The sequence below is a fragment of the Nannospalax galili genome, unplaced genomic scaffold, assembly GCF_000622305.1.
Source record: "Nannospalax galili isolate Female #2095 unplaced genomic scaffold, S.galili_v1.0 scaffold56, whole genome shotgun sequence".
Lineage (NCBI taxonomy): Eukaryota > Metazoa > Chordata > Mammalia > Rodentia > Spalacidae > Nannospalax > Nannospalax galili.
Genome location: NW_008340065.1, coordinates 3038551 through 3052230, shown reverse-complemented (window position 1 = coordinate 3052230; position 13680 = coordinate 3038551). Strand labels below are relative to the sequence as shown.

Sequence of the window (13680 nt, the reverse complement as noted above, 5' to 3'; positions counted from 1 at the left end):
AGTGAAATTCTCAATTATTAAAGGAAATAACACAAATCTTTAAAAAATAGAAAGCTCCCCTAAAGAATAAAAGAATGATTCTCAATAATTTCAAACTTTCTTTTAAAAATATTTATTTTTATTCTCTTTTATGAGTCTGTGTCTGTGTAAATGTGTACCATGTGTACACGGGTGCTACAGAGGCCTACAAAAGAAGGTGCCCTGCTCTCTGGAGCTGGAGTTAGAGCTGGAAACCACTCTGGTCCTCCGGAAGAGCAGGGAGTGCTCCTAACCACTGAGCCATCTCTCTACTCCTGTCCTCAATTTGCTTTTGCCAGATCAAAACCTGACATGGTCGTTATGTGAAAAGCAAATGATAGGCTATTTTTTTCTCATGAATTTGAACGCCGAGCTCTGAAACAAAATGTTAGTAAATCTCATCCAGTGATTTATTAAAGTTTAAAACTCACATTTATACAGAACAATCATTTATTATCTCATATCAATGATAAAATTAGAAGAACAAAGTTGAATAAACATATGATAATGTCAACAACACAAGTATCTGATAAAGATCCTACATCTACCCAAGCCTTAGAGTGATGGAAATCTAGGCGTGAAGGAAATTGTTCTAATGACATAAGGTGCTCGCTAAAACCTTACAGCAAATATCAAAGTAGAATAAACTGTGTTCAGTGTCCCAGAGCAGGGCCAGGAGAATGGGGAAGAACTGAAGTGTATGTGAGGAGAAGAACAGACGCACGGCCTCTCCTCAGAACCAAGTAACCCAAAGATGTGTTCAACCCACACATAAAAGCTAAAACTATGGCCCTGACATAAGTAAACACAGAATATATTTATGACCTCAGATAAGGCAAAGGCTGCCTCCTTAGCAAGGAGACAAAACATTCATCTTTCATTAAAATTAAAAAGTATTGCTCATCAGGAAATATTAAGGAAATGAAAGGCAAACTACAGATTGGAAGAAAAGATTAATCATATATTTTTCTGACAAATAATGAGTATTTAGACTATCCAGTTATAAGGGACACTTACAAATTAATAATGAAAGGAAAGAAACGAGCAAAAGACTTTAAAAACCATTCTTTAGCTTCACTTTACACTCACAGTGTGTCTAAAATTAACAAAGTAGCATGAATGCACAGAACCCTCAGACTTTGCTGGTGCAAGTGAAGACTGACTCAGCTGCCTTGGAAATTGACATCCCCATGTGCTATGAGCTGTGCTTCTATTTGTCAACACGAATCAAGCACTTCCTCTTCTGTTTAAGCCACTTCAAATTAATTCTCACTCACTGGCAGGCAGTGAATTTCAGCTAACAGTAACAGACTTATTGCTGTGCCACTGGCTACACGATGGTACTGTGCTGGGCAAGGTGGAGTCAGGACCGCTACACCACAGGTCATGAGAAAGGGGCTTGAATTGCCCTGCTCTGATGCCAAGCTACAAAGCCCATAACTCTGACCCGAGACTTAGATGTCAGGAGTAGCTCTTTTCTGGGCTGTGCACTTCTGGTTTCTCTCTACAGTGTCCTTCTGCCGACAAACTCAGCCAATCAACATGGATGGGTGGAAAAGGAAGTGAGACAGAAATGAAAAAAAAAAAAATCATGAAATAACAAAAGGCAATTTTATTCATTTGAAAACCACTTTTGAGACATGCAGCCTACATGGCCATAAATTCAATATTAGCAAAAGTAACGAGTATTCCATGACCACTCACACAGGGTGTGGCCCTCAAGAAAATGCCAGTGGCAACTGATGCACTCCTGCCTTTGTGCAACATGTTAAATGAGACCCTTGTCTGTTGTAAGGATTGGGCTCCTGGATCTTACCTAGACTAGTGGGCACATACAAGAACATTTGGAGCTGGTATTTACATATATTTTTAAATGTTGGACAAACGCAGCAATAAGTGAAATGCGAAACCCATAGGGTGTATAGTGCCTCCAAGCTTTCACAGGCACATAAATAACCTCAGTCCATCAGTGTGACTTCTGGGTGTAGGTTCCTTCCTGAGTCCTAAATTCCTCAGCCTTTCAACATTGGGGCAGTCAATGAGGTAGGCTGGCATCATTCCTGGTAAAGGAACTCATGCCTTGGTTTCTTCATCTTTCAGATTTTAACTTTTGCTCATGCCTTAGCTTCCTCATAGTCCCACCTGGCCTTTCTTACTGTGGAACTTCAGGGAAGGAATAACGCATACCTGTGTCATAACTCACAATGAGTCTTCCATCGTGGTTGCCCACACTCTGTGGCTCAAAGTCTACTTCCAATTGCATGGACTCTCCTATATTAAGAATTCCGTCAGTTGGTTTTATGGAGAAAGGCCTGCAACACACACGGAGACGTATCATCAGAGCACATTTCTGACTAGTGTGAGACAAAGGAGGGAGCCGTGAGCTCTAGTTCTGCAGGTTCTAACGTCCTTCTCTAGAACGTGAGTATAGTTTTCTCCCTAATGCAGAAGAGCTGGTTTAATGTTAAAGTAAACGGATCTGCAAGGTTAGAGAAACTTAGGCAATACAATCATATCCTGTTTGTGCTCTTGTCCTTCAGATCTTGACTCCTGGAGTAGTCCTACTGGGAATAAAATAGATAAAATCCAACCATGTCCTCAAGACATCAAGATTCTAGCAAGGGACAAATTGAAGCCTGCATGTAAATAATGTCATTTGCAAAAGAATACTGCCTTCTATGGGATAAAAATTAAATTTTGTGACAGTTCAGAGGAGAGAGGATTATATTAGGAAACTCTATCAGAGTCTCAAAAGGAAAGTGATGCCACATTCACATTAGGAGATTCCAGGAATGCTTAACAAACATTCATTCTAAGGAGGTGTGAGGCATGTATGCAACGACAAGAAATGATGCAGTAGCCTAGGATTAGGAACAGCTGCTACCACCTCTGGACCCTCTCACCCCCCAAATCCATGAGAATGGAGGAGTTTAGAAACTCACACAGGGATCCTAAGAGAAGAGTGCCTCGTGAGCAAAACTCTAGTCAAAGAAAGTAGCTAGCCCAGGTGATGTCACAGCAACACGAAAGTTAAAACTATCGTGATGGTTATTTTCTGTTGTCACCCTGACTGGGTGGAAAATCATTTAAGAGATTGTTGAGGTACACTGCTTGGTGAATCTGTGTGGGAAATTCCAATAGGATTAACTGAGGGCAAGAGATCCACTTTGAATGCAGGAGGCACCACCCTGTGGGCTAAGGACCTGGATGGAAGAAAGAGGAGAGGGCAACAGACCAACATTCTCACTCTCCTTCCTGGCCACCATGCTGTGAACCGCTCCATTCCTCCTTATCTGTTCTGCCATGATGGGCTTGAACCCAGATCAAGTCTTCCTTGCTTAAGTTATTTATGTTGGTATTTTGGGATAGCATCCTGAAAAGTAACTGACACAAAAATCCTGACCCCATACCTTCTGTCTGATTGTTTGTCCAGGACTCCAGTTGGTTGGATCCAACTGGAAACCAGAAGGCACTGGGGGGCCTGCTGACTCAAGCCACAGAGGTAAGCTTCCTAGAAAAGTGAGGACCATGCAGTCAGAAAGGTGAGCAGGCCAAGTTCTGCATCCTGAAAACAGGCTTTGGAGATACAAACATCACGAGGAACAAGGGTAGATTTGAGGAGCAGGAAATAGTTTCACTTACTTATTCTGGAAGGGAACAGTAAGCTGGACCTGATTATCATGCACCTTAAATAACTTAACAGAGTTCTTTCTCCTAAACAGGAAGCCTAGCCTATTTAATTATTTTCATGGTCCATTTCACATCTTTAAATTGCTAGTTTTTCAAGGTAATGTGTTGGACAATGTATCTGGCAAGCTAAGCTGTTTCTGATTCTTCTATCACAACAGTTTTTAGAGTCATTGTTCCTTAAATCTTCCGTTAGATAAAGAAGTCAATTTCAGAAGACCCAAGCTTTCTGCAGTGAGGGTACAGAGCTGATGGCAAGGGCCGCACCGAGTGGGCTCTGAGGACCTAGGACCTTGGGGCTCCTGTGATCAACACCTGCTCCTTTTCCCTGCCATCTTCTCCTTTGATCTTCTCTTTCATTTCTTGTTTTTCATCCTTCCCTTCTCTCTCCTTTCCTGGTACTCATGACACCAACTCTCCAGTGAGCCTCAGACACTGTTGTATTGGTCATGAAACTGGTGTATTTGTCACTAAACTGGCCTCCAGACAACTGAATGAGTTAAAAACCCAGTTGTGCCCATGACCTTGGACAAGTCACTTAACCTTCAGTTTCCTTATCTGTAAAATGGAAGTCATGTCAACACATACCTCATAAGGTTATAGTGTGGAGTAAAGGGGTTGTACAGTTAATGTTTGGAATAATGTCTGGCATGTAGGAGGTACTGTATTATAAAAGCATTTATTGTTATTGCTATTTTATCTCCACTGGTAGTCCAGCAATGTGGGAGGATGAACCTGAGGATACATTCCAGTATGTAGATAAGATCAAGCTTTTCTCATTGTCCCTTTCCCCATCACCACACAGCCCTGGGGATACTGTCAAACACACACTTAAGTCACAACACATCAGTCTCTTGCTGAAAACTTTCACTGGTCCTCATCATTGATGCAACAAAGTTCAAACTCTCAGATATTCAAGGTCCCACACAATCTGTTCCCAACCAGGTTTTGCTTTTCTGATTACACACATATGTCTGTCCAACCCCCCTAAATACCTCTCACATTCCCAGTCAGCTAGGATGGGATGGGTGGGAGGCTCTGGTCTCTTCACCCACAAGGTCCCCAAGCACTGCACCTGTTCTGTCCAGACAGACATTTCCCTCATTGACAACCAGGACTTCTAGGGTCCTATCAGAAAAGGCACCACTTCCTATGTGTCATACTCCTGGGGTGGTCATGGCCCACAGTTCAGATTCAAAGCCATTTCTTACATAGAATCCTGCCTATGTGAAGTACTCAGTTCGGTACATATAGCCAGATTATGTTCTCCTGAAATGTTCCTTTTTCTTTTTCTTCCTTTCTTCTAAAGAGTTTCCAGTCGCTGAGAGAAGCAGTCCTGAAAATAAATTCCAGGACAAGGTAAACCTCAGAAAGAAGTAAAAAGAAATGTGAATGTAAGGCTGCTGAGGGTAAAGGGGTGTGATTCCGGAACACACATCCTATCCTGGGGTTGTTTTACATATCTCTGTTAAATTCTTCAAAATACTTTGGTAAAGGAGGTAACAGTATTTCACTTTTAGAAATAAAACAACAACAACAACAACAACAACAAAACATGTGCCTCTCCCCACAAAGAGCTGCAGTAACAGGGATGGGAGGGAACTTTGCCTTCAAGTTCTGTCCTTTCTGCCTGTGCTGAGCTACTCCTGAATGTGGGAGTCACATGCATATTCCCCTTTGTGTCTTTGCCGTTCACACACAGTTCTTTACTCATAGAACCTTTCAGGTGAGGTTGTTGGGTGAAATTACAATAAAATCTTTTGGGAGATAAAGCCCAGGGCCTTGCCCATGGTACACTAACACTCTACCACTGAGCTATATCCTGGCCCACAATTAATCTTAATGATCTACAATCATTCATTAATTTTTATAACATCTTGGTGGAACAGAAAAAAAGAGTAAACTTTCAACAGCTTAAGAACCGTTCCTTCCTGGAAGACGGTGAATTTTCTGATCTCAAAGCTCTTTCTTTCCTTCTGGCTCAGTAAGAGTCTGTAGAGTTGAGAACTGGGCCCAGTTTTCTAGCTTTGAGACAACGTGACATGTCTTCTAGTATGCCTCTCTACTTGAGAATATCTTTTTCTTCCTGTATGGTGTTTTCATTTTGTTTCAAATACAGCTTAGTAGGGAAAGGGTACTTTCAAAATGAATTGGATATTATTCCATCGCAGACCCCAAGCTAATTTTCTACGGAGAAGGTGACACCAGGGTCACATCTCTGGGACCTGTAAGAGTCCAAATTCCATAGAGTGGTAATGGATACCTTCTCTGTGTGCTAATTGTGAGGTTTAGATTACACTAAACCTCTACAGCAGTCGGAGAATCACCTGGGATCACCCTTGCCTCTTACAGCTGTCTAAGCTTTCTCGATAAATCAGAGGTTAATTGGGTAGAGTGTGTTAGGTTCTGGTGCTTAAGCACTGCCTATAATTTGATTTGCACTTCATTTTACTAAAGACCTGCAGGCTGAACAGCTTACAAAATATCAAGTATTGGAACAAAGAAGCGAAAAGCACAGTTCCCCCAGGGTATAATGCTGATTCTGTCTATTAAACTGTTTGGTTTTGATATCACACCCTCATTAACAGCAAATACTTGATTATAGAAGGATCCATGAGAAAGATTGAATTTGGGCCTGAACATGAGCTGTTCTTAAGGTCTAAAACTGTTCCATCTAAGTGAGTCAGTGTTTAAGCAGATGACTAAATACTGGTTTGGGTAGATTAAATATCTAATATCACATTAGTACTTTTTCTTCAGATAACCTCTCTTATTTCATTCCTAACCTGAGGTTTTAGAGCTCAGATAGTCCTCTGTCATTCACCTGCCAATATTAACCTTACTTTAATAGTTAAAGTTATTCTGCGACCTACTAGAGTTTTAGGTCAAAACTGTAATAAAGTTGAATGGTAATTGTTTATGTTCTCTCTATATTTTATAGCATATTGTAGCTCTTTTTATTAGTGCAAAAAGCTATTATGCCCTTTTTATATCACTTGGAGCATGTATTTTTAGTTTAAATTATTGTAAAGGTTTACAGTTACAGCTTTGCCTTTGTGATATATTGTTGGTTAGGCATCCTATAAATGTTTGTTGAGCACGTATTTATTCTAGACACTTGCTAGATGCTGGGGACATACAAATGAAGAGTTAGATACAATCCCTGCATCTGAGGAAGCCTACATTCCAATGGGGACAACAGATGTATAAAGACATTTTTACAATATATATAAACAACCATTTTAAAAGTTAGTCAAATCATTATTTCAATGAGAGAAAAAAACTTGATCTGTTTTTTAAATATTTTATTATTTTTATTTAATGTCCATGAGTGTATTGCCTGCATGTATGTAAGTGCAATGCCCACAGAGGTAAGAAGAAGGTATTGGATCCCCTGGAACTGGAGTTACAGATGGTTGTTAGCCACCATGTGGGTGCTAGGAACCTAAACCAGGTCTTCTACAAGAGCAGCCAGTGCTTTTAACCGCTGAGCCATCTCTCCAGTCCCCCTTGACCTGTTTTTAACACAATTTCCCATGAGATACTGTTTCTGACTGTATGTTGAAACTAAAAGTGTCAAGACTAAGAGACAAAGCCTTTGACTCTGAATTCCCTAACTACAGCTGGGATTTCCCTCTGCTGCATCTATTAATAATCATGTCAATGAAGAGTCCTGTCTGGGAAACCATCACCTGTGTGGTTTTTTAAACACGATGCTCATTAGGGGATCTCTGCGGAGATTCTGATCCAATCCAACATCACTAGAAATTCAACCATATCTCTGCCTGTTGTAGCCATAAGTATTCTCAGTTGCAAACAACAGAAGCCAGTTGTGGCTAATTCAGAAAAGAGATTTGTTGGAAAGATTTGGGGGCGGTTCACAGAACTGACAATGTGGTTGGAAACCATGCATTTTGCGGAAAAGTGTAAAACTACTATTTCATAAAGAATGTAAAAAGGAAAACAACATTTGCAAAGTGGGAGTTAACTGGAAGACTTAATTATACTAAAGGTAGGTGCAGTGAAAAGCCCAACTTAGCAGTGACAGAGTTCTGGGATGGCTAACAGCTGTTAGACTTTCTATCCCCAGGCTGGAGGCCAAAGGAAAGAATGAACTGTTAGCAGATCCTAGGGACCAGAAGTCGGAACCACAGTGGGCCAGTCTGATGGCAGCTGGAACCACAGTGGAGATGGATCTCCTGTTGAGGCTCTGCTAGAGATAGAGAGGAAAACACTAGCCTCCTCCTTCCTTCCCTCCAGCTTCCTTCTAGTGATCCATGGTCAGAAAGAGCTGGAATCCAAGGACTCATCTGAGAAGGCTATCAGCCTCACAGTAACAGGAGGCCACACAGAAGAACAGTGAGAAATGGATCTGGGGTACAAACAAGCCTGAACTAGTCTATGTTTGTTCTAGGATCTCTGATGCTTATGATTCCCAGTTTGTCTTTGAAGTTAGTCCTCATTAACTCAGAATATTTCTATGCTAGGAAAAGATGATGATGCAGTCACAGTTACAAGGATAGAAATGTTTTAGATATTTTTTGCAATGTCACACAATTGAATGTGATTTTCTTGGCATTTACATGAATCTAATATGTAATAAATTGACAGATTAGATTATTTAGAATCAATAAAACGTCCCAAGAAGATATTTGGCCTACATATGCTTTTTCATGTTAGGTGGGTTCTCTGTTCCATATAAAAATATACAATCTTGGGCAAAAAGAACAATGCTAGAGGGAGAACCATACCAGATTCCAGATTATATTTCAGAGCTATAGTCATAAAGACAGCATGGTACTGACACAAAAATAGACATGTAGATCAATGGAACACAATAAGAGACCCAAACGTGAATTCATATAATTTCAGCCACCTGATATTCGACAAAGGAGTTAAGAACATACAATGGAGGAAAGATAGCATCTTCAACAAATGGTGTTGGCAAAACTGGATCTCCGCCTGTAGAAAAAGGCAACTTGACCCTTATTTTTCAGCCGGCACAAAAGTCAACTCCAAATGGATCAAAGCCCTCAATATAAAATCTGAAACTCAGAAACTGCTAGAAGAAAACATAGGCAGCACTCTCCAAGATATAGGCGTAGGAAAGAACTTTCTAACTCAGACACCAAGTGTTCAGGAAGTAAGGTCAACAATCAGTAAGCGGGACCTCATTAAATTACAAAGTTTCTGTATAGCAAAAGAAACAACTAAGGAAAGGAAGAGGAAACCCACTGACTGGGAGAAAATCTTCGCCAGCTTCACATCCAACAGAGGATCAACATCAAGAATATACAAAGAACTCAAAAAAGAATGAAATAAGAAAAGAAACGACCCAATAAAAACATGGGCGATAGACCTGAGTAGAGAGTTATCAAATGAAGAAATAAAAATGGCTAAGAAGCACCTAAAAAGTGCTCAACATTCCTAGTAATTAGAGAAATGCAGATAACAACCACTTTAAGATTCCATCTTACCCCAGTCAGATTGGCAAAGATCAAGAGAACTAAAAACTGCAAATTCAGGAGAGGATGTGGAGAAAGAGGAACGCTCATTCACTGCTGCTGGGAATGCAAACTCGTGCAACCGCTATGGAAAGCAGTGTGGAGAACCCCCAAAAAACTAAAAATGAACCTAACGTACAATCCAGTGATACCACTCCTTGGCTTACACCCAAAGGTCTCATCATGCTGTAGAGATACCTGCACATCCATGTTTGTTGCTGAACTCTTCACAATAACTAAGAAATGGAAACAACCTAAATGTCCTTGAACTGACCAATGGTTAATGAAAACGTGGTACATCTACTCAGTGGAGTTCTATTCAGCAGTAAGAAAAGATGAAATTATGAAATTTGCAGATAAATGGATGGAGCTAGAGAGTGTTATACTAAGTGAAGTAACAAAAACACAGAAAAGCAAGCAATGTATGTTCTCCCTCATTTGTGGATTGTAGCACCAATCCCTTATATGTGAGTATATGAATTCTGATGTAATACCAGGAGCCAGACAAAGGGAAAGGATATATGGAGGTAAGAGAAAAGAAACAACCTGAAAGGGGGATAGTAGGGAACAGATGTTACTGGAGGGAGGTGGAAAAAGTGGGAGTAATTGGCAGGGAGGAGAGAAGGGAGGGACATGCAGGGACCATGGTATAGGGGAGGGAGGGAAGTCAGGAGAGGAAAAATGGTGGGTGTCCGGAGGTATTGGGGGAAGGGTGGAGATAATGGGGGCACTGTGACTAGGGAGGGAGTGAGGAGGGAAGCTGGATGGGAGAAAAAAGAGTGGAGATGAGTGAATCTTGGGGAGCTAGGAAACCTAGAGGGAAATGCGATGCCCTAGGAACCCTATGAGAAATGCACTTACAGTGTCTGAACATTATTGCACATGTATAACTGGGAGCTGCTTGGCAGGGAATGCAGTGCCATATAGAAGAGACCTTCCTTACAGTGACAAGCATGCCATACGGTACTCATCAAAGAAGCTTCTTTTTTGCAACAGACAGAGACCACTGCAGAGTTGCACATCTGCTCAGGCACAGAGAATATACACATAGGAGCTGCCCAGTACTAGGTGACATATCTGCAGTTGAATCTCTACAACTAAGTCTCGTGGAACATAGCAGAATAAGGGATAGTGAGAGGGCTAATGCACCCCTCAACTCTCACCAGTGAGGCTTCCATGTATGTCAGAGTGTGATGCACACAGAAGGCCACAACTGGCCAAATTTTAAGAGACTAAGAGACTGTAGAGTGTAGGATGGGACTTCTAAATGGAACTTCACCCACCCACGGCTCAGGAACCATTGCAGAAGAAGAAGTGGAAAGATTGTAAGAGCCAGAGCTGGTTCATGAGCACAGGGAGGTGGAGGCCTCCAGACCACTGGAGGCTTGCTCATGTGGGCCTGTGGCAGCAGTGGCATTGAGCATGGGACCCATGTCAGCTCAATTAAACAAGGGCCCAAAGGGGAGGTGAGAAATAGGTGGCAGGCCAGCACTAGACTGAGAACTATTTGAGACTGATTGCTGCTGGGTGAGGGGGAGTATGACTTACATATGACCACTGGATGGGCTGACTAGACTCCAGTGGATGCATTTACACTGAAGCCTATTTGGGTGCAAACACCTGAATGAATAGGACTCAGCATGTATGGCAAAGTGCATTGGGTTTGGTGGGAGGATAGGGGGTGGCATAAATGGGGGAGAAGTCTGGGTTTGAGTGGGAAATGTATGAAATTTAAAAGCTCAATTAAAAATGAAAAAAATAAAAATATCAATTAAACAGGAAGTTTTAAAGATTTTTTTTAAAACTTATATGTATGTATGTATGTACATATGTATGTCTGCATGAGTTTATGTGTACCACATGTGTGTTAATGCACAAAGAAGCTAGACGTTGGAGCGGGGTTAGAGTCCCTGGAACTCAGGAGGATGTAGCAGAAGGATTATGAATTTGAGGCCCACATGGGCTGCATAGAGACCTTGTCTCAAAACAAAAAAGAAGAAACAGAAGGAAGAAAGGAGAAAAGAGGAAGGGAAGGCAAGGAGAGAAGGGAAGGAAATGAAGGGCAGTTTTTAGAACGAAAAATAGAACTTAGAGTGGACTTGTGTTACAAGAAATATTTCAGGCAGCTAGGAGATAGCAGGGAAGTGTGGAGCGACACGAAACTCTTGAGATAGTGATTCCCTTGGGGTAAATTCCCTTCAAAAGATGGACCCTCAACCTGAAACAGGGCAGCCCTGCTACCTACACTATAGCTGAGTAACCCCAAAATACCCAGAAAGACTGTGAGATAAAGCTTATATAGATGTAGATCCGAGAATGTACAAAAACAAGGAAGATCGACAGGGTTCCAAAACAAAGAAACTAAGAACCAGGGAAGTGGGCCACTGAGCTCCTGCTAGCTCTATCGTGGGCTCCCAATAACCTAGAAGGCTGGAGTTTTTAACAGCCCAACTGGAGCAGGAGGCAGGCTCTGGGTAGTCCAGCCACACAACTGGGAAACTTGAAGAGCTGCTAACTATTCTCCCAGAAGCAAAAGGAAAAGTGTTTATCTTGATTTTGCATGAAATAAACAGTTTCCCTAGGAAATGAAAAGTTTTGGATTTTTTTAATCTTACACAGGTTTGGGGTTCAGAGATTCTCTATCAGTCCAGAAACACCAGCCAAGAAATTACCAAGTATATTCTACAGTTGTCTAATCTTTGGGAACCAAGTAGGAGTAGTAACTTTTGTGGAGGGATGTATCCTTCAACCAACAAAGGATTCCACAGAGAAACCCTTTTTGAAAATGAATTCACAGCCTAAATCATAGAAAAGAACTATGGCAATGGTGTCAGTATATACAAGTTCCATGCAAACTCAGGCAGACAATAACCCAGCATAGAGCTGGGAAAATGAACAGCAGACCTCAATCTTATCTGAAGGAGTGTTGGTAACTGATTGCTGCTGGATGAAGAAGAGCTGATCTTCCTAAAACGAGGGACTCTAGATAGGCTGACTAGACTCAGTGGACAGACTTGCACTGGGGAACAGCTGGGGATACTGACAACCCAGTGGGCCTTAACAGAGAGGACAGAGCATATGGGCTCTAGTGGGGAGGGGCTATGGGAGGGTGCCAGTGGGGACGGGGGTATAAAGATAAGATTTTTTGAGATGTTCTGTATGAAATATACAAAAAATTCAATTACAAATACAACTATATTGATCTATATCTAAGCCCATGGTTTCCTGACTGAGTTAGCTTCCTGTTGCTATGATAAAACACTCTAATCAAAACCAGCTTAAGGAGGGAAGAAGATATTTGGTTTATATGTCCTGAACACATTGAGGGATGCCAGGGCAGGAACTCAAGGCAGGAGCCTGGAGGCAGGAACTGAAGCATGGATGTTTGAGAAATGCTGCTTGCTGGCTTGCTCCTCTGGCCTGTATTCTACCTGCTTTCTTATACAACCCAGGACCACCTGCCCAGGTGTGGCACCACCCATGGTGGGCTGGGTGCTCCCACATCACTCAATAATCAAGAAAATGCCTCATAGACATGCTCACAGGACAGTCCAATAGAGAAAATTCCCCAGTTGAGGTTCCCTATTTCCTGGTATGTCAAGTTGACAACCAAAGCTAGCCCTGACATTATGAACTCTTAACCCTCTGGACTCTTCCTTCCAAATAAACTCTTCCTTCTATAAATTGCCTTGGTCATGGTATTTGTATCACAGCAACAGAAAAGTAACTAATGCAGAAACCATGGATGTAAAGTTACAGGCAGTTGTGAGCCGCCCAGTGTAGGTGCTGGGGACTGAATTCAGGTCTTCTGCAAGAGCCATAAATGCTCTTGACTGCTGAGCCATCTTTCCAGTCCCTCAATCACAATTCTCATGCCCCATAACAAACTGTTCTTGTCTATTTTAGAAAGTTATTATTCTGAGTGTGTGTGTGCTTGTGTGTGGATGTGGATGTATACATGCCATGGCCTACATGTGGAGGCCCAAGGGACAACTGATGTGGGGTGGGTTCTCTCTTCCATCTTTATGTGGGTTCCAGGGATCAAATTCAGCCTTGCACAACGGGTGACTTTACCCACTGATCCCTTTACCCAGCCATCTCACTGGCCTCTTTTGTTATTTGTTTATTTTGAGACAGGGTGTCAAATAGCCCAGGCTGCCCTCAATCTCTTTATGTAGCTGAAGATGGCCTTGAACTTCTGATCTTGCCTCCACCGCCCAAGTGCTGGGATTACAGGTGTGTGCCACCATGCCTAGCACTCTTGTAAAAAATTTTAAACTTGCAACATATATTCCCTGTGTTAAGGAGGCTAAACTCCAAAACAAAGCCTTCTCCTAGTATAAGACAGGTGTCCAGTATAAGTGAAATCATATCATCTGTTGATATTTTTAACTTTGAAATTTTGAAATAATTTCAAATTTACAGAAATGTGATAAAAATAGTGTGCCTGTGTTATGCTTTTCAACAACTT

At 41.6% G+C, this 13680-nt stretch overlaps 1 protein-coding gene across 1 annotated transcript in view; it reads right to left on the bottom strand.

Moving 5' to 3' along the window:
- Hydin (HYDIN axonemal central pair apparatus protein) overlaps nt 1–13680 on the bottom strand; it is a 416625-nt gene that overhangs the window by 363226 nt on the left and 39719 nt on the right. The window contains exon 6 of the mRNA XM_008834989.1: nt 2206–2330. Within this exon, the coding sequence (XP_008833211.1) occupies nt 2206–2330 (125 nt within the window). The remainder of the gene's footprint in view (nt 1–2205; nt 2331–13680) is intronic.